Source organism: Phacochoerus africanus, chromosome 4, assembly GCF_016906955.1.
Source record: "Phacochoerus africanus isolate WHEZ1 chromosome 4, ROS_Pafr_v1, whole genome shotgun sequence".
NCBI lineage: Eukaryota > Metazoa > Chordata > Mammalia > Artiodactyla > Suidae > Phacochoerus > Phacochoerus africanus.
In genome coordinates this window covers 2,039,095-2,066,639 of record NC_062547.1, presented here as the reverse complement: position 1 = coordinate 2,066,639, position 27,545 = coordinate 2,039,095, and the positions used below count along the sequence as shown (strand labels likewise).

Genomic DNA, 27,545 nt, shown 5'->3' with positions numbered 1-27,545 from the left:
AGCGGCAGGGCTGGGGCCCTGGCGGGTGGTGGTCTGGGCCCCGCCGACTCCCCGCCCCGGGCCGGCCCCGGCCGCGGGCGCTTCCCGGTGCTCCGGGGCAGTGAGTCACCGCGGGCAGGGCCGGCCGCAGCGCATTCCTCCGTGGGGCCGGCGTCCGGGGCGGGGTGGGGACCATGAGTCGCTCCACGGGGCTGGGGGGCTGGGGCGCCGGGGGAGAGGGGGAGGGGGCCGCGGGCTGCACACAAGGGGGAGGGGGTGACCTCGGGGCGGGGGGGGGGCGGTCCCCGGCGAGGATGCGGAGCGCAACCCGGGGGTGGCCAGCCTGGAGGGACCCAGGCGGGTTGGGCCCGGGAGTGGGGCGCGGGCGGAAGGGCCGGGGGCGTGGCCGAGAGGGGCGTGCCCTGGAGGGGCGGGGCGGAGCGCGCGGGGCGGGGCCGCTATAAAGGCTGCGCCCCGGCGGCAGGAGCGCACACTGCCCGCGCCGCCACCCTCCGAGCGCTCCCGACCGCGCCCGCAGCACCGGCCGACATGAAGACCCCCGGCGAGGTGCTGCGCGAGGGCGAGCTGGAGAAGCGCAGCGACAGCCTGTTCCAGCTGTGGAAGAAGAAGCGCGGCGTGCTCACCCCCGACCGCCTGAGCCTTTTCCCCACCGGCGCCGGCGCGCGCCCCAAGGAGCTGCGCTTCCACTCCATCCTCAAGGTGGACTGCGTGGAGCGCACGGGCAAGTACGTCTACTTCACCATCGTCACCACTGACCGCAAGGAGATCGACTTCCGCTGCGCGGGCGAGAGCTGCTGGAACGCGGCCATCACGCTGGCGCTCATCGACTTCCAGAACCGCCGCGCCCTGCAGGACTTCCGCAGCCGCCAGGAGCGCGCCGCGCCGGCCGCGCAGCCCGAGGCCGCGACGGCCCGCGCGCCCTGAGCGCCGCCGCGGTGAGTGCCGGCCGCCCGGGTCCTAGGGGAGGAGCGATTTCGACCTCGGGCGGCGAGGGAGGTCCTGCCCGGCCTGGGGGGCACCGCGGACAGGGCCAGGGGTGCTCTGCCCTCGCGGCGCGGCTGGGGCGCGCGGCAGGAGCCGTCGCTTGCCCTTTCCGTGTCGGGGCCTCGAGGGACCCACAGGCTGACCCCGGCCCGGGCTTGGGCACAGCTCCCTGACCCTCACTCTCTCCACAGGAACCACACACTGGACGAGTCGGGCCGGACGCGAGCTGCGCCGGCAGGAGCCCGGGGGATTCCTGGGGCCGCGAGCCCGGGCGGGAGGCCAGCCGCTGACCACGGCGAGGACAAAGGCAGAGAAGGACCCTCCCGTGCGGAACCGCAGAGCCTCACCCCCGCTGTGCGGGCGCATTAAATTATTGGACTATCTATGTATTTATTTTGATGGTATTTGTGGTAAAACCATCTGTCTTAATATATATATATATATATATTTTTCACCAGTATGTCCATTCCAAATAAACTCCTTGACCAGTTCTCTTTACTACCAGCTGGCAGTGGCGCAGTGAGCTTCCTGGGGAGGGAGTCGGTGGCTCCTTCATTCCATGTTTCGGGGGTGGGGGGAGTGGCCACCACAGGCCTCGGAAGGGCGAGGAAAAGCGCCTTGAATGAACACTGTCATCCGCTGGACCCTGGCCACACCCTCCTTGCCAAGCAGCCTCTCCCCAGCGCAGTGCCCTGGGGTTGGCACTGGCTGACTTCCGCTCCGGGTGTGGACCAGCAGGACAGCGCAGGGCTGCTCTGGGCAGTCGCTCACGGTCGGTGGGCTCCCCCCATCTGAGCTGCCCCGGCACTAGGTGGGGTGCCGGATGCCAGCTGTCCCTTCCTGCCCACCTGCCCGGCCACCTGCCCAGCCCCCTGAAAGGAAGCCCTCAGGCCTCTGGCTGCCCGCCCCGCTGGGCTCCTCTTAAACTCCCCGCCATGGCTTGGCTGGACCAGCTGCCAGGCCTTGCTGGCCGGTGCCTGAAGTGTGAGGCCAGCAGGCACGCGGGGTTTCTGGGCAAATGGGAGAGAGGCCCGCATGGCTTCTGCTGGGGCGGCAGGAGGCTGAAACGTCCGAGGGGCCCAGGACGTGACATTGGCCTGGGGAGGCCTGAGGTACCTGACAAGCGGGCTCCTGCCCTTCCTGCCTGGAACGGCGCGTCCAGGGCTCCCCCGTCCAGAAGGTCTTGTAGGTGACGAAGAAGCCCAGGAGGGAGGCAGGGAAAGGCTGCCGGCCCCGGCCTGGCGAGGGGCTCCGTTTCGCCCTTATGACTGGAGGGGGTGCCAGGCGAGGGAGGCAGGGGTGCGGGCAGGGAAGGACCGACATTGGGCCCTGATGTCGGTCCCTTAGCCTTGCTGGGGGGCGGGGGGCGCCACCACAGGCCTCGCGCTGGGCCCCGGGCGTGAGACGGCGGCAGGAGCCCTGCTGCCAGGTCTAGAGAAGAAGCCATTCCCGCCGTGACTTTTCCTCTGGGACACTGAAGAGCCCCACTGCACACAGGGAGGGGGCTCCTCCAGAGAGTACGGAAGACCGAAAGACCGGCTCCAGGGCTTGCGCTGACCCCAGGGTGCACCCCGTCCTGCCCCCCTCCCTGCCAGAGCCTCTGGGTGAAGGGCCAAGGTCAGAGGGTGGGTGAGACCCCCGTTCCTGGAGGCGGGGTCTGGCCTGAGCGCTCGGGCTGGGCGAGTGGGGGGGCTTGGCTCTGAGGCCCCTCCAGCTGGGACTGTGGAATTCTGAGGGCAAGGATTCTGAATTTTGATGGCTTCTTCTGAAGGCAGCCTGTGCGTGTCGGGGCGGGGGGTGCGCCAGGGTTTCAGGGGCGTCGGTAGGCACATGACAAGGTTGTCCTCTCTAAACTGGGCACTGGTCACAGCTGGCTGGCCTCCCCGTGCCTGGTACCCCTCCTCCACAGAACCCCGGCCAGGAGGGGGAGGGGGAGGGGGAGGGGACCCTGCTCCCCAGTTCCCGGGCCTGCACGCCTGGTTCTACCCGCTGGGCCCCCGCAGTGTGAAGTGAGGGTTCTTGGCCGGGATCTCGGATCTTTTAAAACAACCCTGTCCCGTCTCTGTTCACGAGTGGCAGCACCTTCAAAAATAAAAGATGGTGTGTGGGCAGCGGGCTCAGTCTGCGGCTGGGGGGCCGTGTTGGGGCAGAGGGTAGGAAGGGGTGAGCAGAGAGCTCCTTGTCTCTGGGGATACGGGCAGAGCTGTCTGGGTGGCGGCCAGGGGCACTCGCTGCTCATGGCAATGGGCTCCAAGAGTGGGGCCCACCTCACACCGGGAGGATCTTGGGGGATTGTGCTCCCTAGAGCCCTGGGGCCCAGCCGCTGATGCCCTCCTTCAGAAAAGCCCTCCGGCACCCAAGGCTCCATCCGTCACCCCCAACCGGTGGGAGCCTGAGAGGCCAGGCTGGAAGCGGTGCTGATGGAGTTTATTGCCAGTCGGTGCCCGGGGGCTGCGGTCACGGGGCTTTGTCTGTCTTCCGGGGTATGGGCTGCCTCCAGAGGACCAGGAGGAGAAGGAAGTTGACCGCGAACTGCACGTGGCCAAAGGCAGGGACTCCAAAGCTGCGGTACAGGAGGCCGCCCAGGGTGGGCCCCAGCGTTCGCATCAGCGGCTGCACAGAGGCACAGAGGCCCAACATGGTCCCTACGGTGGGGGGGAGAGTCATGTCAGGCCTAGGCCACCCAAGTCCTGGACACGGCCGCCCAGGACCTCCCTGTCTCCCCCGACCCCCTCTCCACCCCCGCCCCCGCTCCCGCTCCCGCCACCCAGGCCTGCTCCCTGCAGACCCCCCCCCACCCCAGCCATGTGGGGGGGGGCGGGGGCCTGGGTGTTCCTCCATGTGGAACCGAGCCTCTGCCCTGCTCTGGAAAATTCCCCTGCACAGGAGGAGCCTGGGAACAGGGCCTCGGGTTGTGGGCCAGGCCCCTCCCCACAGCCCAGTCAGGGAGACGGGAGCTGGGGAGGTGGGCCTGTGGGGGAGAGGTCCTCCCCAGGCACCGTGGTGGGGGCTGGGCTGCGGAGCAAGGAGGGCCACCACATGCCCCGTGTCACCCCCAGAGCCCCTACTGCCCTGAAATGGACAGGAGGGAACACCCATGGGGCTGGGGAGGGGCTTCTGGGCACTCAAGGGCCCTCACCTGCGTCTCAGCACCCACTTCCCAGGCTCACAGCGCTGCATGCACCCCGTAACCCATCGCCCCCATCTCCACGGCCCTCTCACCAGCTGTCAACACGGGCATCTGCTCAGAGGGTCCCAGGCTCCCGGGCTTCAGAGCCCTCCCTTCGGGGAGCTGGAAAGCCCTGCTTGGGGGTCAGCTGGGCGGGGCCTGGCGAGGCCCCGCCCAGGCTCAGAACCAGAGTGGGGAGGCGGAGGATTTAAGAGCAGCCCCGCCCATCCGCCCACACCCACTGCAGACACCAGGGAGCAATTACCACCCCCTCTGTGGTCTCGGTTCCCAGGCTGGTGCTGGGAACCAGCTCCTTCTCCTCCTAAGCTGGGGGGTGGTGCCTCTTTGTGGCCCAGATCTGCCCCTCCCTCCTCCCTCCCTCCCGGCCCGCCCTCACCTCACCGGCCTCTTCCCCCTGCTCTCTCCTCCTGGCCTCTCCAAAGTACCAGGCCACTCCCTCCAGGAAGCCCTCCAGGACCAGCTTGGCCTCCCAGGGCCACAGAGCCACAGGTCTGGAAGGTCTTGAGGTTCCCAAGGCAGCCCTGAGAACACCCTTGCCAGTCAGCCTTCTCTCTCTCTCTCTCTCTCTCTCTTTTTTTTTTTTTCGGTCTTTTAAGGGCCACGTCCTCAGCATACCAACATTCCCAGGCTAGGGGTCAAATCGGAGCTACAGCCTCCAGCCTACACCACAGCCACAGCAACACCAGATCCAAGCCACGTCTCGGACCTACGGCACAGCTCATGGTAATGCTTAACTCACTGAGCGAGACCAGGGATCGAACCTGCAACCTCATGGACACTAGTCGGGTTTGTTAGTGCTGAGCCACAAAGGGATCGCCAGCCTCCTTGTTTTCATCTGGGTCTCTGGACCTCAGTGTGTAGCCACCCCCCCGCCCCAAGGCAGGCAGGTGAGTGGACAGAGGGTCAGGCTGAAGACTCTGCTGCTGCGGGGGCCTTTGACCTCAACCAGACCATAGGAGGCCCTGCCGTCAACTTATATACCAAGCCCGGGGCATCGTGGGTGCAGAAGCCTGGGCACCACTGGGCCCAGGGACCCCCTAGTCTGTGCGGAAGACTCCTTGGTCTCAAGAAAGAAGGCTGGAGAATCCCCAGCTCAGCGGTAATAAACCTGACTGAGATCCATGAGGATGCGGGTTTGATCCCTGGCCTCGCGGTGGGTTAATGATCCAGGACTGCCGTGAGCTGTGGTGTAGGTCGCAGATGCAGTTCAGATTCAGTGTGGCTGTGGCTGCGGTGGAGGCTGACAGCTGCAGCTCCGATTCAACCCCCTAGCCTGGGACCCTCCATATGCAGTGGGTGCGGCCCTAAAAAGACAAAAAATGAAAGAAAGCGAGAAAGGAAGGAAGGAAGGAAGGAAAGAGAGAGGGAGGGAGGGAAAAGAAGGCCAGGTGCAGAGTGGCTGCTGGGGGCCCACGTCTGAGGGTGCCTGAGTGTCCCCACGTGGCCTGGGGATGTCCCAGTAGCTGTGTGTTCCCTGGTTCGCCCAGGACGCACCTGCACACCTCCGTGCGTGTGCCGCGTGTGGGGAGGGACAGAGCTGGCTCCTTGTGCCGACAAGGCCGCCTCGGATGCTCCGAGCCCCGGGGCCCAACTTCCCAGCCGGCCTTCGTGGCAGCGCTCAGAGCTTCGTGCCTCACCTCTGTCACCAGGCCAGGCCTGGGACACCATCTTCCTGCCTCCTCTCTGCTGACACCCTGCCCAAGCTTCAGAGCCAAGCCAGAGGCCACCTCCCGGAAGCCCTCCTCCCCTCCCCAGGCCTGGCTGGGCAGAGGTCTCCCGGGGCCCTCTCTGCCCGCCGCCCCCACCTGCCCACTCAGGGTCCAGTCTCCCCACCTACTCAACACCCCCTGGGGCCGGGCAGGTGCCAGGGCAGCTGCTCTGCCTGGAACGGCTCGGCAAGCTTCCCAAAGAGGGGGCCGGCTGGCTCTGGGCTCGAGCTGCCTCACTCACCGGTGTCTGAGGCCGACACGGCCTTGGTCAGCAGGCTGTCGGTGACCACGTTGAGGGTACACAGGCTGAAGACCAGGCCGGGCAACAGGAGGCAGAAGTGGAAGACATGGGTCATCAGTGCCTGGTGGGGGGTGGGGGGACAGGGCCCCGGTGACCGGGGGCCTCGAGGGACCAGGGCGGATGGCCCGTCCCACGCAAGGGGCCCTGGGTGAGGATGGGGGCCGGGGAGGGGGCCTGGGACCCCTCTCTGTGGGGGTCGCCGGAGGGGGGCGCTCTCACCATGGCCAATCCCACCACGCTGAAGACCAGCACGCTGGCCCGGAGCAGGGCTCCCTCGGAGAAGTGGCTGCTCAGCCGCCCGATGACCAGGCCCTGGATGACCTGGGGAGGGGGGAGAGGGGCTCTGGGCTGTGGCGGCTGCAGTGCCTCCCCCACCATCTGCAGCCCCCGGGGCCCTGCCGCTGTGCCCCGCAGTGACCAGGCACAGGGCGGAAGGGTGGGCCTGCAGTACCCACAACGGCCCCGAGGTCCCTGGGGAGATGGGGCAGGCAGCCTGGGCACCTCACACACATGCAGACACACACACTCGTGCATGCACACACAGGCACCCCCACACACGAGCACACGCACAGACACATACACATACAGACACCCCCCCGCCCCAAGCCAGCTGCTCAGAGGTCCTAGTTCCACCTTCAAAACTAAGCTCATCTCTGCAGTTGCCGGCGCGATAAACAGATTTTCATCACAGGGCCGGGTCCCCGGCAGCAGGGTCCCCGGCAGCAGGCAGGAGCCCTGTGTCCTCCCCCAACCCAGGAGGCTGCCACCCCAGGGACGGAGGTGACCTGAGGCCCAGGGCTGGTGTCCCTGCCCGAGGTCCCAGAGCTGGCGGGGGTGCGGAGCTGGGGTGGAGCTGGGGTGCGGGGCAGCAGACCCCAGGACCAGCACCCGTGGCTTGTGCTGAGCCTGGGCAGGCGAGGGCCCCCGACGAGGGGGCAGCCAGGCTCCCCGAGGAGCCCCCCCACCTCCTCGCTCCTCTCCCAGCGGTGCCCTCCTGGCCCTCCCCAGGGTCAGCCGCCAGGAGCCAGAGTCAGGCTGAGGCTCGCCTTCCTGCCCTCGGCTCCTCTCGGTGATGGTGGGGGGAGGGGCTGGGAGCAGGGACAGCCAGGACACAGGGGATGTGACTCAGAGGGCAAGGCCAGCCCTCAGGCTGTTCCCAGGCCAGGGTGAGGCTCGCTATCTGGTCCCCTGGCCTCCTCCGCAGGCAGGAAGTGCCCGGGGCTCAGTGGGTTGGAGCAGCGCCCACGGGGGCCGGGGGTCAGTGCCCAGTGCCCGGCTGGGCTGTGATCTGGGGTGGGCCCAGCCCGGGGAGCCCGACGGATCTCTGTTCTCCCGGCCGGCCTGGCATCATGAAACTCTTTCAAACCGGAACCCGAGACGCCCTCTCTGAGACAAAAACTCCGACTCTCGCCTTTGCTTTATCTCGGCTGTTTGTTTAAAGGGAAGGTCTCCCCTTGGCAAGTTTCTCTTCCTGAGCGAGAACCACTAGCCCAGGAGGAGGCTGAAACCTCCCGTGGCTTTTCAGACAGACCCTGGGACCAGGACCCGGCTTACAAACAGCCTCAACTCCTGTGCGTCTGGGTTATTCCTTGAAACCACAGTGACAAACTCACCAGGCGTCGAACTCTCTCCCAAGCCTCCCCCCGGAGACCGTGTCGGGTCACCGGCCCCACTCCCCGCCGCCGTGGCCCTGGCCCAGCCGCCACCACCTGCCTCTGAGGTCACACTGGCCCGAGCAGCCAGCTCCGAGCCCACCTCGGCTATGACGCAGCCAGGTGGGGGCCGTGGGGGCTGGTCGGACCACATCCGTTTACGCGTGGACGTGAGTAAACCCGGGTCCTCCCTGGCCCTGCAGACCACCCCCCACACGTCTTCAGAGCCCCTTCCTTTCCCCGCAGGCCGGCCCAGCCACCCGAGGGCCTTTGCACCTGCGGCCCTTCCCGGCCCTGTGGTTCTCCCGCTCCAGGCCTCTCCATCCGCAGCAGCATCTCGGCCCCTCCAAGGGCCCTGATCCTCCTTCCTGAGTCCTTGTCCCCCCTGACGGGTCAGCTGCTGGGTGGGGGCTCACCTCTGTCTCCCCCCCGGATGACGGGAGCGCCCCATCACGGCGGCCGCACCCTGCTGGGGCGCAGATGAAGGCCGAGGGGAGCTCTCACCGCAGGAGGGACCGAGGGCTGCAGGCCCACCACCGGGAGGGTCCCCTCGTGTTAGGGCCGCCTGGGCTGCCATCCGCTGAGACCCCAACCCAACACCCCCCTCAAGGGAGCTGGGGAGGGGGACGGTGGGTCCTCCTTGGGACCAGGCTGCACCCAGCACCTCGGGGCGGGGGGGGGGGCAGGGAACGGTTTGCGATGGAAGCAGCACGTGGAGACCAGCTGTGGGGGAGCCAGGCGGGAGGCAGGAGTCACCCTGCAGACCGGCCACCCTGGCGGGGGTGGGGAGCACCCGACGAAGCCCGCTCAGGGCTCTCCCCGCGACACAGAACCCAGCCGCCAACCTGCCCCCTCCGCAGGGGGCGTCCAGACACAGCTCAGGGCCTCAGCTGCCCCCTTCTTCCCTCACGGAACTTAGGGCCCGGGGTCCAGCACCCCACCCCGCTCTATGGATTCCTGCCCTCCCCAGGCTCCTCCGCCGGGCCAGCCCGTGCTGCGGTCCCCAGGCCTCGCCGTGGCTCTTTCCTGCATCCCGCCACCTCTGTCACCATCGTGCCAGCTGCTGGAGCCCAAGCCTGTCCAGGGCAGGCCCACCCAGGTCTGTCCCCGAGCGTCTGGAGGAGTCTCCTGCGTCCGGAGGGCCCCGGACAAGCTTGGGCTGGTGGCCTGGACCAGTCAGCTGGGAGGAGCCATTTAGAACAGGGCTCTGCTGGCCTCCGACTTCAGAGTCTTATCGCTGTTGTGGCTGTTTTCTGTTTATCTCTTTTCTTCCCCACCAGGGTGGCCCTTCCCGGTCCCCAGCGCGAGGGCCCCCCGTGGGGTGGGGGCTGACCCCTCCCCGCAGTGGCTATTTTAGTACCAGGGCCTGGACGGGTCCTGGGCCGAGAGGCACAGGGAGCAGATGGCCTGGAGGAGCTGGGAATGCCACCCGCTTCCGGAGAAGCCCGGAGCCCTCTCGGCCGCTCCAGCAGATCCCAGAATAGCTCCTCCTGCGCTCCGGCTGTCAGGCAGACGTCCCGGGTGGCGGCGGCACGTCGCCACCTGTCCCCGCCGCGGTCACACGCCCGGTGGCACAGAGCCTGGCCATTCTCTCCGTAACATGCCCCCCACCCCGGAGTCTGCTCCCCTCTCCGTCCCGCCCACGGCCGGAGCCCAGATGTACAAGGGGCGGACCGGGGGCCTCCGACTGCTTCTGGATGGAGGCCGGGGGTCCCAGCCTCCCCCACCCCGGACAGGGCCTCCAGCAGACGGGGGTGGCGGGGGGGGGGGGGAGACCTGGGCGCAGACCCAGGCATGGGAGCCACGAGCAGGGAGAGGAGTCTGGCCTGAGCTAAGGTGTTCCTGGGGTGGGGGGTGCGTCCGGCACGCGTGCTCCTGGGGAACCGAGTCGGGCAGGTGCCCGGTCTGGGCCCCTGACACAGGCCCGCCCCATGGAGGAGGCTGGGAGGGCGGGGGCCCCCACCCCCATGCGCCCAGCACCCACTCACCATCTGGAGGACCCCGAAGAAGGACATGAGGTAGCTGGCCTGGGCGGCCTCCAGTTGGAAGAAGTCCATGGATATAATGGAGAACATGACAGTGAAGAGCCCTGGGTGAGGCGGGGGTCAGGGGTCAGGGGTCAGAGCTGAGGGTGGGGGTCAAGCCTGCACAGTTGTGCCGGTCCGACCCCCCCCCCCCACCACTCTACAACTCAGGGCGCCAGGGGCCCGGCCACAGGGACCTGCTCAGGGAGGGCCAGAGGCCTCCCCAAGTCCTCCGCGGCAGGGCTGCTGTGGGCTGTGAGCAGGAAGGTTCTGGAAGTTGCCTGGTGGACAGGACAGGGTGGCCAGAGCCCCAGGCCATGCAGAGGGGGCGGCTGGAAATGGAGCCCTGGGGCTGACGGTGTGGGACGTTTGGCTCAGAACCAAAGTCAGTGACCTGGTGCAGCCACCAGGCCTCGAAGCGCTGGGGCGGGGGCAAGCTGACGCGGTCCTGCAGGTCCCCAGGGGGCTGGGGGCGTGGGGAGACACTGGCCGCTCTGTCCTGCCCCCTCTGGCCTGTGCAACCTCATCTGCATGAACCCGTGGGCCGTCCCCATCTCTGGGACAGACCTGACCGGACGCGGCACAGGGGAGGCTTGGAGCACGGGACACAGGGCAGAGGGCAAGGTCCCCACGGCCGGGAACTCCCAGCTGCCCCAGGCCCTGGATGCCTGGCTGGGCAGCCTGGGACTCACCTGAGGGGAAGCCGGAAATGACCTTGACGAGAAACACCGGCAGGACGCCGGGCTGCAGCAGCAGGCGGCTGATGGCCTTCAGGTCAAACACGCTGGCCTTGGTCCTGCCTGGGGCCGGGCAGGGCCATCAGACCACCGGACAGCCCAGGCCCCAGGGCGATGAGCGGGCCACGGGGGCCAGGCCTGCAGGCTCTGCCGCCTGGTGTCCACCCGCCTCCAGTGGGAGCTCTGCGCATCTCCTCCCAGAGGCCCCTCCGTGGACACCGGCCAGCCCGTCACTCCCGGGACTGACCGTGGGGACCTCCAAAACCCAGGAGGCCACCTGGCCCGGAAACTGCGCTCCAAGCCAGGGAGGCCCCGGCTCCCCCGACCCACACGAGCAGGGCAGCTGCCACCCGCTCAGCCCTGGCCCCCGGCAAGGGCGTGACAAGGTCGCAAGGCAGCCTGTCCCCTCCCCCAGGTTCCCCTTACCTGGGCCCTTTCCCTCTGTCCTTCCCATGCCCCCAGCCCAGCTCCTCCTTCTTGACTCCTTCGGGGCTGCTCCATCACAGCCGTGGCTCAGGGCCTCCTGTCCCAGGACGGCTCCAGGGGGGCCTCTCCATCAGAGGAGATGCGCTCCATGCCTGGGCCAAGAGGCACCAAGTGGCTGGGCGGGACACCCTGGAGGGGCCTCCCCGTACCCTGCGGAGCCTTGGCCTCTCCTCGCGCGGCCTGGGAGGCATACCGAGCCCACGTGCCCTACCCTGGCTGTGCTCTGCCATCGTCTGATCCCTGGGCACAGCTCTGGGCCTCAGGATCCTGGCTAACCACCCCAGCCCAGGTCCCTCTGGGTCCGCCCCAGGTGCGGCTCCGATGCTGCCGGACACTGGGAGCTGCCCAGCACCCAGGAGGGGCCCCGGGAAGGAAAGAGGGCTTGAGTGGCCCCTGAGTCCCCGCTCTGCCCCTCAGGCCCGTCGCCTGAAGCAACCCCTACCCCAGCAGATGGGAAGCCACCAGGGCTGCCTGGACACACGGGCACATGTGTCTTGGTGAACCCTCCCTGAAGGGAGCGCCGACATGGGGGAGCCCTAGCCCGGGGTCCTGCGAGGGGAGGGCTCACACTCGACACTGGCCAAGCAGCCCATGGGGTGTAACTGGCGAGGAGCGTCTGGTGGGGTATGCGTGGCGGGAGGTGCCTGGCGGGGCGTCTTTTGTTTGTGTCTGGTGGGGTGTACGTCGGGGGGCTTTACCTGGTGGGACAGGCTGGGCATGGTCGCTGGCCACTTTGGTGTTGGTGGGGATGCAGGTGAAGCTGAGGACGGCTCCCAGGAGGCTGACCACAAGAGCCACAATGACCGGACACTGAATCCTGGGGGGGGGGGGCGACAGTCGTGGTCACACAGGGCTCAGGCCCAGGACACAGATGTCATCTGCAGCGTCTCCCCGACCTGCCCCTTCGGTCAACCTTGGGCTTCGACAGCTGAGAACGGCTCCAACCCCACTCGTGTCCCCGCAGGCTCTGGTCTTGAGGGGGGACATAGAGGCTCAGGGCACGTTCCTTAGGTGACAGACGAAGAGGGAAGAGGAAGCTCTTGCCCTCCCCCCACACTCAGGCTGCGGATCCAGCACAGAGGCCCGGTGGCCTCTGCGGGTGCGCGGTGGCCGGAGCCAGGATGCTGAGCTCCCTCAGGGCTAGGGCAGAGGCCTAGGGAGGGCAGCCCTCCTCCAGGGGGCACTTGGCTCCCAGGCTGCTGAGGGGTGAGGAAGGCCCCCAAAGGATAGGGCTGGTGTGTGGCAGGCCCCGACTGCCCTTGTCCTGGGCAGGGGTGCTGGGGGCCGTGTTCCCTGGAACCAAAGCCAGCAGGAGGATGCTACCCAGATGCCAAGGCGCCAAGGTCCTGCCCTCTTTGTAGATCGCGAAACTGAGTCTCGGGGGAAGAGGGCCCTGTGCCCAGAGCCCCAAGCCCTCCTCCTCCAGTGGGGGCACTGGAGGGGGCCTCCGGGTGTGGGGGATGTCGGCTGAGAAAGTGACTATTGCCCTCAGTGACTCAGGAGGGGTGGGTGCACCATGCCAGGTGGCCCTGGAGCCAGGGGGACCAGGAGGGGCTGGAGACATGGGGAAGGTGGGCAGGGGGCCTGGTTTGACCCTCGGACCCCTACCCACATGGAAGACTGCGGCCCCATCTGTGTCCTGGGAACCGTCATGCCTCTGTCCCCTCGAGGGGAGGACGGGCTGCACTTAGGGGCCTCGGGAGTCCCTCCTCTCCCCCCATTTCCTGGAGGGGGGCAGGGCATGGCCGGGCCCTGGGGCTGGGCGATTGTCCCTGAAAGACCCAGGACGCAGCCCTCAGGATGGCTTCCCGTCTGCCCGCAGCACCAAGGGCCCTGGCTCCAGCTGGCCCGTGGCTTTCCCCTCTGCGGGAGCGTCCCCCTCCATGAGTCACCATGTGGAAACTCGGCCTTTGACTTGGCCTCAGGCTCCAGGCAGCCTGTGTCACCTGGGAACAAGGGCACCGGGGCTGGAGGAACATAAGGAGTGAAACAGGAAATGCTAACTGAGACACGCTGCTTTTTTTTTTTTTTTTGTCTTTTTAGGGCCACACCTTGGCATCTGGAAGTTCCCAGGCTAGAGGCCTAATCAGAGCTGCAGCTGCCAGCCCACACCACAGCCACAGCAACTGAGGATCTGAGCCACATCTGTGACCTACACCACAACTCATGGCAATGCCAGATCCCTAACCCACTGAGCAAGGCTAGGGCTCAAACCCGTGTCCTCATGGATACTCATCGGATTCATTACCCCTGAACCATAATGAGAACTCCCCAAGCCTGGCTGCTTCGACCTCCAGGCCTGCACACAGCTGAACACCCTGCCCCTCAGCAGCAGAGAGAACTCCTACACATCCTGCAAGGGCCCTCTCTGTGAGGCCCTGCCCCTCCTCCCCCGTGGGCACCCCGTCCTCTGAGAAGGGCTGGATCTCCTCTGGGGCCAGCATCCGCCCCTGAGAGCAAGTGGGCCGGGGAGGACCGTGTATAAAGACCCCCGTGGGCATCAGATCGTGGACCAAATGTGTGAGGCGATTACAAGGACGACAAAAATCTTGCCCAGACCTGGTCGGTGTCCAGGAGGACGGCCTCTGCACCTTCACACGAGGCGGCCACTAGCTGCCCGTGACCCTCCCCAGAGTTCAAAGACAAGACCTCCCCAGGCGCCCCCTCCACCGCAGGTGCAACCCCCACACCTCCTGCAGGAACCCCACACAGGCCAGGGCTCTGACCCCAGCACCACGGAGGCTGGGCCTCAACTGCCCCTCGTGTGTCGGGCTGGGACCTGCCTGGGCTCACACAGGCGGTCAGTGCTGCCGCTTGTCTGCCCTGCATGTGCCGCTGACCCTCCCTCCCCTGCTGGCCCACCTCTGCCTCCCCCAGCTGACGCCCACTGCCTGCGATGCCAGGCACTGGGGCTTCCTAGCTGCTGGGACCTCCAAACAAACGGGGTGTCCAGTGGCTTCCAGGCAGAAAGGGTCAGCAGGGACTGGACTCTAGGGTGAGGCATCTGCTCAGATCCCCGGGGAGGGACGAGGCTGGGTGGGGGCCCCGCAGCCCCCTTCCCTGGTCGACAGGGACTCCCCAGCCCCGATGGCCACCTCCAGAGAGAAGGGGCCCTTTTTCTTCAGGACTCTGGCCTCAGAGGCCCCCACGTCACTGCTTGGGGGCCGTCCGGGCAGGGACAAAGCCAGCTTTCTTTGCCAGATGCCCCGGAAATGCGTGAAAGCAGAGGCGGCCACTTAGATGGCTATTTTGGGAGGCTGGTGACAAGCAAGGGCTGGGTGGCAGGGAGCCAGGCCCCTTCTCCTGAGACCTCTCCTGTTCCCTGCGTGGCGGCCGGCGAACACAAGAGGACACAGGGACCCTGGAGGACGTTGAGGCCCGCAGATGCCCCAGGGGAGCCTGGCGTATCCTCCCCGCCCCCCCCCCCCCGCCCCCGCAGAGCTCTCTCTGACCCCTGGACAAGATGCCAGAAAGGAGAGCGACGGTCGGACCGGAGGAAAACGCAGCGGCTCCGGGCCTCCTGAGGGGGGCGGGGGCGGGGGCGGGGGAACTTTCTCGGGGGTGGGGGGAACACCCTCCTGCTTCATGCCCTCACCCGGCGCTGCTCTGTCTGTCACCCGAGACACAGCCCAGGGGCCTTTGGGCAACGCACCCCAGAGTCTCCTCCGGCCCTGAGCCCTCCGGGATGCTGGTCTGGACCTTGGACTGTTTTAACAAACTGAGTGCTGACCATGAGGCAGGCGGGGTTCGTGTGTCTTTGTCCACTCACTGCTTTTATTCGGGTTGAATGGCTGGAGCGGAGACTGGATGGGCAGGCCCGTGGACACCTTGGAAGGGCCCTGGGCCGGACTCAGGACACCCGAGTCCTCTGTCCCCTCTCCATGGCTGCCTTGCTGGGTGACCTTCTTTCCTCAAATGCAAATGAGGGCTGGACTCATGGGGGCTACCCTCCGGGACCCCCTGTGCCACCCCGAGGCTGTCCTGGACCCAGCCCACCATGTGTCCTGCTGAGGGCAGCCCCTGGAGCCAACCACGCTTGTCACGGCGGCCACTGGCGCTGGTCAAACGGCAGCGGCCGCACACACTGCCTTTTGCCTTTCATCCTTATCTCGAGGGCCCGGAACTTGCCGAGGTGACATTATCAGACGGGCCTGGCCATCGGCCCGCCCAACGTGGACTCTGTGCTTTTGAACTCTCTACAGGTCGTTTCGGCCGGCTCAGAGGTGACAGCTCCCCTGCCTGCTCTGGGGCTCTGAGAGGTGGTGGCACTTAGCCAAGATCCCCCGGCCTGGCCGCAGGTTGGGGCTCAGGGCCTCCGGGGCTGCATACCCCTGTCCTGTCCAACCTGGGGGGGACAGGCTGGGGTCAGCTGGGACCCAGCTTTATGTGAAGCCTGGCTGTGAGAGGCTCCCGAGAGCCACCAGGTGTCTGTCCAGCCTGAGCTTGGGGGGAGAAGGCCTCCTGCCCCCGGCCCCCCACAGTCCATGGCTGGGAGGCGGGCGCTGTAGCTAGAACAGGCTCTGAGTATGGACGTCTCGTGGGGTCTCTCCTCATTCAGCCCCGTCTGGCTTCCAGGTCCCAGAAAAAGGCCCCAAATCTGTGTCCGGCCTAACCCTCTGGAGCCCTCTGTGTCCCCTAGGGTCTGTCCTTTGGGCAAGCCCCAGGCTCCTTCATGCCCCAGGGCCTTTGCACCGGCTTTCTCTCTGCCTGGAACACTGTCCGGCTGCCGGGTCTACGCTGAGGTCCAGCGCTGCTGTTCCCCCCCACGTATGCCGTGTCGGTAGGCCTCCCGGTGCCGAGCCACCCAGGGCTCCCTGCGGGGCCAGCCAGTCCTGCCCACTCCCGGCACGGGGGTCGCACAAGCCCTCTGGCTGAGCCGTCTGGAGTCCAAAGTAGGGCGGGCGGCCTGGCTGACTGGTGAGTCACTCCTGTCCCCCAGACGTGCAGGGCAGCCCACATGTCTACTCATTAACTCCAGGGACGCTCGTGTCACGGCGGAAACTTTCCATTGGCAGGATGAGGGCTTCCCATCTCCCAGCCCGGACCGAGGGCTGATATACCTCCCTGGGGAGGCCGGCTTTCCTCGGCCTCCAGAAAAGGAGTAGGGTCATAGCAGCTGAGTCACCGAGGGCCCGCTGGGCGCAGTGCAGGGCTGGGGCAGAGCGGGACCTCATGCCAGCCAGCTGGTGACACTGGCGAAGCCTTGCCTGACCTCTAGGGTCTATGGTTGGATGCTCCCTAACCCAGGCCTAAATGAGCGGCCACACTGGTGGCCACCTCCAGGGGGACAGAGCCCTTGGGAGCTTGACTGGGGTCTCTGTGATGCCTGGGATTTGCCGTGTGGGGCCACCCTTTAGGGCTGAGGGGTAGGGGTCCCTCAAAGACCCCTCCCCCAAGTCCAGCAATCAGGCCTGGGCTCTGCCTGATCCTTCCATCAGCGGGGTTTGACAGCTGGCCCCCCTTTCTCACATCCGACCCCGGACGGCCCCTAGCCTGGGACCCAGCTCCCGTGGGCTTAGCAGGCTGGTGCTGCCCACCCCAGGGGCACGGGGCCACTTGGGGGAGGGGACGGTCGAGGCCTCCGCAGGATGCCAGGTGCCGGGCTCAAGGTCATGAATCACAGAGGTGCCCCCTCACCGGCTAAGTGACTCAGGGCCCAGACCCGGGCCCCTCCACAGGAAGCAGGCCTCCCAGCCCCAGGCTCCAGGCTGGGCCCAAACCAGTTATACCAGTGCCCAGCCCATGGCAGTGGCTGCCAAGGCCACTCCTTCCCTCCACCTGCTCCCTGGCGGGGGTGGGGCATGGCTGGGGCCTTTCGGGGACGGGCACGGGGAGGGGCGAGGGCATGGGGGAGTCTCCAGGGAGACCTTGCCTCGTGCCTTGGAGGAAGGGAAGTGGGTACGGAGTGTGTTTCTTACGTCTCACTGGCCGTGGCCGAGGGCTGTGCTGGGAGGCAGAGCAGGCTGCTGGCCAGCAGGGGGGCTGGACAAGTGACACAGGGCACCTGCTGGTGCCACGGGGCTCCACCTTCCCCGGGCCTTGACAGGGTCTGGGGGGTCCGGGGGGGCTCTTTCCCTCCTGGGGCCTCCTTTCCTCCATCCTTCGGAGGAAGCTATAAAGGGCCTTAGATCTTGGCATGCGTGGAAAGCTCTGGAAGGTAAGGGTGGCGGTGGAGGCCTCCAGGGGCTGCTGGGAGGGTGTCTTCTGGGTTGGCTGCTGGGCTGAAGGAAAGGGCAGGCCCTGACAGGAGGGAACATGGGGGGCTGGCCATGGAGGCCTGTGTGTAGGTGTGCGCGGCTGTATGATGTGTGTGTGTGGACCTGGGACGGTGAGGAAAGTGGCCCCATGGCCCATGATGGCAGAAGATGGGCTGGGAGGTGAACCACCCGTGTGGGTGCGGAGAGTCCCGGGGGGAGGGCAGCACGGGGTTGGGGGGGGCTGCTCCAGGCCCCACCTCTCCCTCCCCCGCACCCCCTTCGGCCCCTGACCCCCTCCCCTCTCTCCCCAGCACACAGAGCACCCGTGTCCATCCAAGTCGCTTCCACCCGCACCACGCAAAGGGGGAGGCAGCCCTGCTCCTGGCAGAATCTGCGGTCACGGGCGGCGGGTCCCATCCTGGGCCGGCTCACCAGCATGTCCTCTTCCCTTCCGGTCCTTCCGTGACTTTTCTTTCTCTTTCTTTCTTTCGAGCCGCACCCGCGGCATATGGAAGTTCCCAGGCTAGGGGTCGAATGGGAGCTGTAGCCACCAGCCTACACCACAGCCACAGCCACACCAGATCCGAGCCACGTCTGTGACCTACACCACAGCTCACGGCAACGCCGGATCCCTAACCCACCGAGCGAGGCCAAGGACCGGACCTGAGTCCTCACGGATCCCAGTCGGGTTCGTCACCCCTGAGCCACGACGAGAACTCCCACGTGCCTCCTCTTGACCCTGGCTTCCGACACCAAGTGCTGGGCACCGGCCTCCATCTGAACCCATTCCCAGGGCTCAGAAACCACCCACTCTCCTCCAACGCAGACTCCCCCCACCCAGCCACTCACTCCGAGCTCCGTCATGCGTCGTCTATCAGGCACCGGACTGGACCAACGGAGACTCCACTCCCGCAGGTTCCGCGGGCAGCTCGGATCCCAGCGAGGCCCATGGCTGCCCCAAGGCCAGCCCCAGAGCCCGGGCTCGGCCTCGTCCATCCGAGCCATGAGCAAAACCAAGCCAGAACCTGGCCCCTGCCCTCTCCCCGCCACAGCCAGCCAGTGGCCCCTCCCGCCTGGGCTGGCTCCGTGGGACCTCACGGGTCTCCCTGCGGAGGCCCTAGCCCCACATCCTCGACACAACAGCCTGGTCACCCTGTCCCTGCTCACCCTCCCCGGGCTCCATGGCCGTCCCGAGGCTCCCCCCCCCCCCCCGCCCCCGCTCCGTCCTCTCCCTGCTCCTCCCCTCCCACCACACGGGCCTTCTCAGGTCCCCCGCCTCGGGGCCTGTGCTGTTGCTATGTCTCTACCTCCAGACACCTTGCGGTGACATTAAAGGATGCCATGCCTGGCTCTGTCACCCGAGGCCTGGCCTGACTTCAGCACCATGTCCCAGAGCCTGGACCCCCAGGGCACGCACTTAGCAGGTGTTCAAACAACACAGAAGAGGAAACACGAGAACGAAGCAGTCCTGCCCCGTGCTTACCCCGGCCTACTGCGCAAGCGCTTAGCAGAGCCGGCCGCCCCCCACCTGGCTCTGAGGAAGATGCTGGGGACGGCGGGAGGCAGAGGCCATGAACAGACCTCCCTCCCTCCAGAGAGAGGCTTTGACAAGGCCCCTGTGCCCTCCGGTCCCCGATCCCTGGGGCTCAGCCATCCCCCTGCTGCCAAATCCAGGGCTCATGGAGGGCCTGGGGAGCCTGGGGAAACTCAAGTCCCCAGAGGCCCAGGGGCTGGCCTAGGGTCATTCAAGATGGCAAGACCAGGTGTCAGGAGACACCAGGAAGGTCCCTCTCCTGACTGAAGTCCCAGGGCCACTCTCCAGGCCTAGGCAGGGTGGGCAGGTTACCAGCCGGCACAGGGCCTCAGGTCCCCTACCCATGGCCGGGCCGGGCCCCGTCCCCCCGACCCCCGGCAAAACCAAGGGCTTGGCCTGCAAGAAGGGCAGATTCAAGGCCCATGCCTATGAAGGAAGCCAGGCCCGGGGGGGGGGGGGGAAGGGGGGGGAGGGATGGGGAGGGCAGCAGAGCATCTGGTCTCTCCAGGCAGGGCCTCTCCAGGCCCAGGTGTCCCGGGTCCAAGGTTAAGCATGCCTGGGCGCCTGCAGGGTCAGTCCCTAGAATGGGGTCCGCTCCCTGACCACGTGTGAAAGCCGCTGCCTGAGGCTTGCAGGACGCCTGGCAGGAGCTGAGTCCAGCATGAGGGTCTTGGGGCTGGGAAGACCCCAGACCTCTGGGTGTGCGAACCCGCGGGAGGAAGGGCAATAGGGAGCTTTAGTTCACACTCCCCTCCCACCCCTACCCCACAAGCCACACTCACTCTTTCCAGAGGCAAGGGGTCCCACTGCCCCCAGCATCCCCACCCCAGGGAGGTGCCGGCACCCCCCTCCCACCCCCAAGGCCTGCCATCTGCTTCCTTTTAGATTCCATAGCCCAGGAGTTCCCATTGTGGCTCAGTGGGGTTAAGAATCCCAGTAGGACCCATGAGGACGTGGGTTCCATCCCTGGCCTGGCTCAGTGGGTTAAGGATCCCGTGTTGCTATGGCTGTGGTGTAGGCCGGCAGCTGCAGCTCCAATTGGACCCCCAGCCTAGGAACTTCCATGTGCCTTGGGTGCGGCCCTAAAGAGACAAAAAAAAAAAAAAAAGAAAGAAAGAAAGAAAATTCAGTAGCCCAGCACCCAAGCACCCAAAGGCGCACAGACCAAATGGGCCTGCCCATGCAAGGCCCCGGCGCCCCCTGCCAGCCGCACCGCCCCTGCCGCTGGTGCCCCACTGGCCCTGCTCACCACTTCTCTGCCAGGCCCTCGGACCCTGCTCACCACACAGGCCACACCCAGTGGCCACCCCCACCCGGTGGATCCGGGCAGGTCACCCTCCCAGGATCCAATCGCTCTGCCTGCACGTGGGAGACTGAGGCCCAGAGAGGCGGCAGGTCTTTGGCTGCCCTGAGCAGTACCCACACCCTTTGGCACCCCCCACCCCCTGCTGGGTCGCTACCACAGACACTCACCCGCACGAGCTGCTTAGGGTCCCGCCGAGAAGAGAGCCGAAGATGACACCGACCCCGAAGCACAGGCCGAGCCGGCCGAGGGCCGTGGGCCGCTCCTCAGGCGTAGACAGGTCCGCGAGGACCATTTGGGCAGCTAGAGGGGGAGACGGGGGCTGAGCAGCGCCCCGACCCCCGCGTGGCCAGTGCCTCTCTGACCCTGGCGTGGCTTGCAGGCCCGGGGTTCACATCGCCCCCTCGGCGCCCCACACCAGACCCCACAGGCCACGACCCCACGCCCTTCTACCCTTCCGACCCGCCCCGTCCCCCCGCCACCCCCCGTCACCTGCTGCACCCTGACTTGCTCCCAGGCCACGCACGTGCTGCCCACCCCCTCCACCCCGCCCCACCATGCCACACCCCCACATCACCCCGACACTAGATCAGCACCCTGGGAGAGGCCTCTGCCCCCCCGGCCCTGGATCGGGCCACGCCCACCAAGACCCCCGCTCCGGTCCTGCCCTCCGCCCCCCAAGCTCCCACCCCCACCCGCTGCCCTGCCAAGGCCAGGAGGCGCCCTACCGACCCTACCTGGCAGCGTGTGCATGAGTGCCCCCGGCAGGCGCGAGGCAAAGAGTAAGGTCACGCCGGGCAGGGCCGGGCTGCAGGCAGCCGCCAGGAGCAGGTAGAGCCCGGAGGACGCCAGGAAGGAGAGCGTGAAGGCTGCCCGCGCCCCGCGCTGGTCTGCGAACCTGTGGGGCCCCACACCTGTGACCCTCCCTGGTGTAAAAAGAGGGTTCCCCCTGCTGCCCCGCACCCACCCCGGAGACGGCCGCTCTTCCGGGCCTGAGGGCTCCCCCCCTGCCGAGAGGCCGCGTGGAGGGTGGAGGGCTTGGGTCCCGCCCCGCTACTGGCCCCCCTCCTCTCAGGGCTGTTTCTCCATCCTTCCAACGGGCGGTTTTCCGTGACCTTGGGGCGTCTGACCTGGGCGATCGTTCCCACTCCCAGGAGAATGACTCGTGGGCGCGAATGGACCAAGGGCATGTGTGTGTTTTTTATGGAAAGCGTTTCCCAGGCTCAAGCCCAGGAAACCCTCCCAGAGCCCCTGCTCTGGCCGATTTTAGTGAGTCTGGAGTCCCTTCTTTTCCGTGGAGTTTCTCTAGAGATCTGACTCCTGCCACGTGGCCTGTCCACAGCAGGGTTGGTGGGAGAGTGTCTGCCGCCACGTCCCTGAGCCCAGCGCCTCAGCGGCAGTAAGACCCATGGGGGTCCCAGCCCCCAGAATTGTCTTTTCCAGAAGAGCTCCTGGTGAAACCCCCAGCTCTGTGGCACTGGCACTTCTAGCCATGAATGACTCACCGATTAAGTTCTCTCTCTGGCCACAAACCAGAACTAACGGAAGTTACGGGTGGGGATGCCCTGGGAGCAGGGGCTTGACCCAGCCTCAAAGGGACGAAAGCTCACGTGCGCCTCGGTGTCTGTCTAGGAGGGCCCAGTGTGAGGTCTGGAAGCCTGGCCTAAGCCAGGCCGTGATCTCCAAAGGGAGAACCTGGGTTCTCGAGGGCCAGGGCCCCCAAACTTCCCTGCCCCGTGGTACCTGCCAAACAAGGGCCCGCCCAGCAGCTGAAGCACGCCAAACAGAGTCTGCTGGTAGCCAAAGGCGACAGAATCCAGACCCAGCCTCCGGGACAGGTACTGAAACATAGGAGGGGCCATGGGAAGCACCGGGCAGGGCGCCAGCACCCGCAGTCTGGGGTCCCTGGGGGGCAGGGGGCAGGAGGGTGGCCCTGAGCAGGGTGGGAGGGACCTGCGGGTCTGGCTTTGACCGCTCCGCTGTGCCCCTGGGGAGACCCAGGGCCCCGAGGCCCGGCTGCTTCTCCTGTGGGAGGGGGGCAGACAGGGCCTTTGGGTCCAGGCTCCAGGGACTCGGCGCTCAGTGAAGACAGCTGCTGGCCTCCTCCCCTCTGTGGGGCTCACCTCAAACGGCTGAGGAGAGGAACAAACCCCATCGTGCCCTGGCTCTGTGCTCGGTGTCAAAAGCCGCCAGGACCCAGCACGGCCAGAAACGGCTCCCCGTCCCCCTCCAAGACCAGCTGCTCTGCTCCACGGCTGACGCTTCCACTCTCCCAAGGGTTGGGGTCCAAATCCTCAGGGTCATCCCTCTCCCCTTGCCCCGCCCCCATTTCTTGCCCACTGGCATCGAATCCATCAGCAACTCCAGGTCAGATTCCAGCTGTTTCTCGCCTCCTGCTTGGCCTCCACCCTCGCGGGGTCCGTGAGGCCCCTCCTGGCCTCAGCATCTCCTTCTCCAGTACTGGTCCCACGACTGCCCCAGGGCCTTTGCACTGGTTCGCTCACTCCTGTGTCTCCTCTATTTTTTTACTTTTTTATTTTTGCCTTTTGTCCTTGGAGGGCCGCACTCGCGGCATATGGCGGTTCCCAGGCTAGGGGTCCAATTGGAGCTGCAGCTGCTGGCCTACACCACAGCCACAGCCACACCAGATCCGAGCCACATCTGTGACTTACACCGCAGCTCACGGCAGCCTCGGATCCTTAACCCACGGAGTGAGGCCAGGGATTGAAGCCACGTCCTCATGGATGCTGGTCGGATTTGCTAACTGCTGAGCCATGTCAGGAACTCCATCCTGTGTCTCCTTGAAAACTTTGCTCAAGGTCACTGCTGACCCCAAACCTGCCACACTCCTCGGCGGCACCCAGTGCCCCTCCCGCGGCACAGTCTAACCACACATTGGCTACTGTCCATGGGTGTCACCAACCCTCAGGATTGCCAGCTGTGGGGGCGCACGTGGTCTAGTCTGCATGACTCTGAGTTCTGAGAACAGGTGTTCATAGTACCTGCGAGCATTTGTCGCACAAACACACGCCCCTCCCAGGAGAGCCAGTGGGAGGGAGGGAGCACCAGCAGCTGTCCTGTGCCTGGATGTCAACTGCTCACTCGTCACCCCAGCACCAGTCCTTTGAGGGAGGGATAGCTGTCACCCCTTTTATGATGAGGATAGCAGGGCACCTGTCCAGGCCACCTGGCTGCTAAGGGGGGTGGTGGGGCTCAGACCGAGGCACTCGGTGCAAGTGGCCTGGGTTTGGCCAGGGACCCCTGCCATGCCCGTGATGGGGACAAAGGTGACACCCCCTCCCCCCAGATCCCCAGGCCCAGGCTGCTCCTGAGAATCTCCTGGGGAACTTTCACTTTATTATTTCTTTTTAGGGCCGCACCCGCAGCATATGGTGGTCCCCAGGCCAGGGGTATGAATTGGACCTGCAGCTGCTGGCCTGCACCACAGCCACAGCCACGCAGGATCTGAGCCGCATCTGCGACCTCCACCACAGCTTGCAGCAATGCTGGATCCTAACCCCTTGATTGAGGGCAGGGATTGAACCCGCATCCTCATGGACCCTATGCTGGGTTCTTAACCTACTGAGCCACAATGGGAACTCCCCCCTGGGGAACTTTTAAAAGTGGCCAGTGGCTGGTGCTTCGGCCCCACCCAGACCAGGCAGAAAAGGACCTCCGGGGCTCTGGGTGCCGTTGTGGACCAGCTGCAGGGGCTGGTTGAAGGAAAGATCACGTGTGCACAAGGGCGGGGGTGGGGGTGGGCATCAGGAAGCCACAGTGGCCACTTGAACCAACCGGCTGCTCTGGCCGGGCCGGGAATGAGACGGCTCAATCCCACCCTCCCACCCTGGCTGGGGGAATGGAAATGGCCTAAAACCAGGAAATACCACGTGGGGCATGGACATGCGGAGGGGAGGGGGCGTGGCTCCAGGTACCCGGCAGGTGTGGGGAGGGAGGGCCCACTGCCAGGACACCTGAGAAGAGGCCTGGGTATGACAAGGAAGTGAGCTGGGCAGCGACTCCGGAATTGATAGGGCATAGGCCCCCAGGTGGGGTGGGTGGAATGGAGCCAGGACAGCCAGGGCAGGGAGCGGTCCCGACGGCCGGCCCAGGACATGCCAGCGAGGGGGTCCAGAGGCCGAGGGCCTGGGTCTGTTAACTTGCTCAGCTCCTGTGTGGCAAGGGGCCCCGGCCATCCCAGCCCCCGCCAGCACACAGATGGAAGGTGAGTCAGGTTGAGGGCCCGCTGGTGGCCGGGCGCCCCGAGAGGGATTACTCACAGGCAGGACGGAGAAGTGCATGAAGAGGCAGGTGAGCTCCAGGGCCGAGAGGACGTAGGTGAGCAGGATGACCTGGGGCAGGCTCAGAGCACGCGTCCCGCTGGGGGACCGGCCCCGGCCCCTGGGGGCCCCGGCTTCCCGCATCCTGGGCAGGTGTTGCTGGGAGACACTGTAGGATCTGAACTGGAAGCTGGAGGCGCAGGCAGGGGGCAAAAGTCCTGCTCTGCAAGGAGAAGGTGCTGAGTCATGGAGCAGGCAGCGCTGAGAGGGCCTGTGGGCCAGGACAGGGCCGCAGGACTCGCAGTGGGCTCTCCAGCCACTCGCCTATGACCCTGGGCCAGCCTTGCTCTTGGACAGCATGGCAAGTGCCCTTCCACCCCCTGCACGACAGAAGACTCTGGGTCTCCGGGCACACAGCCACTGTGGAACGAGTCAAGGACCTTCCCCACCAGCGCAGGCCAGGTGCAGTGCCCTGTTTGCAGAGGGAGCCAGGCCCAGGGCAGTTGCTGACTGCAGCGCAAGTAGGTCACACCTGTGGGTGTGGGGCTGCTTTGGGTCTCTGTGCTGGGAGGGTGGGGGGTTTAGTCCTCCCCACAACACACTGTGGAGCTGCTTCCAGTGTAAGGCCTCTTTGCCTAGCTCCTCCAGCCAGAACCAGAGGGGCTTCTGGAGCAGTCTGGGGGTCAGACTTGGGGAGAGCTCAGCCTCCCAGGCCCCCAGGTAGGGCAGCTGGGCTTCACCCCCTGCAGCAGGGCCCTATCTGCTCCCCACACGCCCCTGTCTGCTCCCCAGCCAGATTCTGTGGATCCATGGGCGCCTCCGCAAAGTTTTTCTAAATTAACACCTGGCTGTTCAGTTGGACCCAAAGGCGGCCTTCAGAACCCGGGCTAACCCGGGCTCAGGGGTGGGCCTGGGGTGACGTCGAGGAGAGGACCTCGGGCTGTGCCCAGCCGCCCTTCCATCCCGGGGTGAGGGGACCTCGGGGAAGCCGGCAGAGGCGGAGAGGAGCAGGTCAGGGGCCGCCCTCACCGGAGCGAGCTCTGGTACCTGCCTTCGCAGGGGTCAGCTTGGCACCGTCCGGGAGAGGCCCTCCTGAGGTGAGCTCCGGTCTGGCCCTTCCAGGGCTGGGCTCGGGAACCCGCCCTTTCTCGGTGGCCTGGGATACCCAGCCTCCGGGGTGGGCTCCAGTCCGCCCCCGGGGCTGACCAGGGGCCGCCCACCGGGAGGCCCCGCCCACGCGCGGCCTCCGCACTCTCATTGGCCGAGCCCGATACGCCCCCAGCGGGCCCCGCCCCCCACCGGCGCCCTCCCAACCCCACGCAGGTATTCATGGCTTCAGGCCGTCCCTTGGCCGCGCCCCCCTTACAGCCACCCAGAGCCCAAGCCAGGGTCCCCGGGGGCACACAGACGCCCCCTTGGGTCCAGGCAGGGTTTCCCAGATAAGCAGCCAGATGCCCTCTCAGGACCGCGCAGCACCCGGTGCCCGGCCCTGCAGCCTAGAACCAGGCCAATGTCAAAAATAAGGTCCCCTCTGCTGGGCATTAACTACAGCTCAGCAGAGCAGAAAACTGCCGGGACGAGGAGCCTGAGACAGGTGGGGCGGACAGGAGCAGCGCGGTGCCCAGGGCGGGCAGGCCAAAGTCCTCCAATGAAGCGCAGAGCCAGGGATCCCGGGAGCGCTGTGGGGCCTTGCAGGGAGGGGTAAGGGGGCCTAAGTCAGCGGGGGCGTGGCTCACACCCCACTCCCCCAAGAGTGGGCCATGTGGAGGAACTGCCATCTGGGGCGGGGGGCGAGGCTGGCAGGAGAGGGCTGGCTACTCACCACTCTTCCTCCTGCCACACAAGGGGCGTGGGTGGGTGGAAGTGGTTGGAGCAGAGACAATTGGATCCGCCTAAGTATTTGTCAAGATGGGCTCGGGACGCAGGGAGCTTCCTGGTCCCGAGGGAGTGCTGGAGAGCTGCTCCCTTAGCCGCACCACCAACACTCCGCCCTGCCCCAGCGCCTGCTCCCAACCCAGGGCTTCACAGCCTCCCGGCCTCCCAGAGAAACTTGCTGCGAGTGTTCCACTGGGTGAGGCTGGTCTGGGTGGGGCTGGGAGGAGGGCTTCTCAGTGGAGGTGACCCCCTCCGCAGAGTCTTAAGGATGAGCTGGCAGGATCCCAGGGGCTGGAGGCCCCCACCACGCCTCTGCTGCTGGGTGTTGGGCTGTGAAACGGGCAGCCTCCTGGAAACGACCGACATTTACTGAGCACCTTCTGTGTGCCGGGCTCTGTGCCGAGTGCTCTGGGTACTCAGTCCACAGAGGCGTGTGCCTGCCTGTGTCTGCATGTGCCTGCACGTGCGGAATGTGTAAGGGAATGATACCCTGACTGCGAGCATGTAGGTTTGCTGTGTGTACCTGGAGCCGAGGCAGGGTGCTAAGCTCGCCTTCTATTTTTTATTTTATTTTTTGTCTTTTTGTCTTTTCCAGGGCTGAACCCGTGTATACGGAGGTTCCCAGGGTAAGGGTCTAATTGGAGCTGCAGCCACCGGGATCCTACGCCAGGGCCACAGTAACTTGAGATCCAAGCCATGTCTGCAGCCTACACCACAGCTCACGGCAACGCCGGATCCTTCACCCACTGAGCAAGGCCAGGGATGGAACCCGCAACCTCATGGTTCCTAGTCGGATTCGTTAACCACTGAGCCACGACAGGAACTCCCTCGCCTTCTGTTCTAGAAGAAACCTCAGGCTTATGTGCTGCTCAGGGACCAAAGGGGGTGGGCCAGGGCAGTGAGGCTTCTACAGACCTGACTTGGACAGGCGGTGGCAGCGGAGGGTGAGAGTCTGCATATCGGGGGGAGGAGGAGCTGAGGGGGTGTCCTGATGGTGTTTGTCAGCTGAGAAGGAGCGGGGGCGTGTGGGGGTCTCCAGGGGGAAATTGCTGGGGCTCAGTGCTCCAGGGGCTGGAGACGTGGGTCAGCACACAGGTGCGGGGGCCTGCAGCCTGAGGCTGTGGTCCAAGCTGGAGCCACGACTCAGAGATAGTGTGCAAGGCTCCGACCCCGGATGAGAGGAGACCCAGTGGGTTGATGAGGGTCCCTGGGACAGCGCTTATTACTCTTACTCTTCCCTGAGGGCCCACCTCAATGTCACACTTTCAGGGAC

The 27,545-nt window shown here is 66.1% G+C and overlaps 2 protein-coding genes across 6 annotated transcripts; one reads left to right on the top strand and one right to left on the bottom strand.

Annotated features, from left to right (window-relative positions):
* Positions 1–448: 448 nt before the first annotated feature.
* On the top strand, positions 449–1,488 carry PHLDA2 (pleckstrin homology like domain family A member 2). Its single transcript, XM_047774982.1, has 2 exons — positions 449–935; positions 1,176–1,488. The coding sequence occupies exon 1, from the start codon at positions 529–531 to the stop codon at positions 922–924; it is 396 nt and encodes a 131-aa protein (XP_047630938.1). The 5' UTR covers positions 449–528; the 3' UTR covers positions 925–935; positions 1,176–1,488.
* Positions 1,417–26,634, bottom strand: SLC22A18 (solute carrier family 22 member 18). 5 transcript variants are annotated; one of them, XM_047774981.1, is made up of 11 exons: positions 26,220–26,634; positions 24,398–24,620; positions 21,861–21,958; positions 20,855–21,015; positions 20,288–20,420; positions 11,782–11,900; positions 10,553–10,660; positions 9,825–9,925; positions 6,404–6,505; positions 6,125–6,189; positions 1,417–3,629 (listed from the first exon to the last, which is right to left on the bottom strand). In XM_047774981.1, exons 2-11 carry the CDS (start codon positions 24,539–24,541, stop codon positions 3,356–3,358), a joined length of 1,305 nt encoding a protein of 434 aa, XP_047630937.1. In that variant the 5' UTR covers positions 24,542–24,620; positions 26,220–26,634; the 3' UTR covers positions 1,417–3,355. The 5 variants fall into 5 exon arrangements, with proteins under 5 accessions (XP_047630937.1, XP_047630932.1, XP_047630933.1 ...); XM_047774976.1 differs by lacking the exon at positions 26,220–26,634 and adding an exon at positions 25,427–25,643; XM_047774977.1 differs by lacking the exon at positions 26,220–26,634 and adding an exon at positions 25,445–25,642.
* Positions 26,635–27,545: the final 911 nt, after the last annotated feature.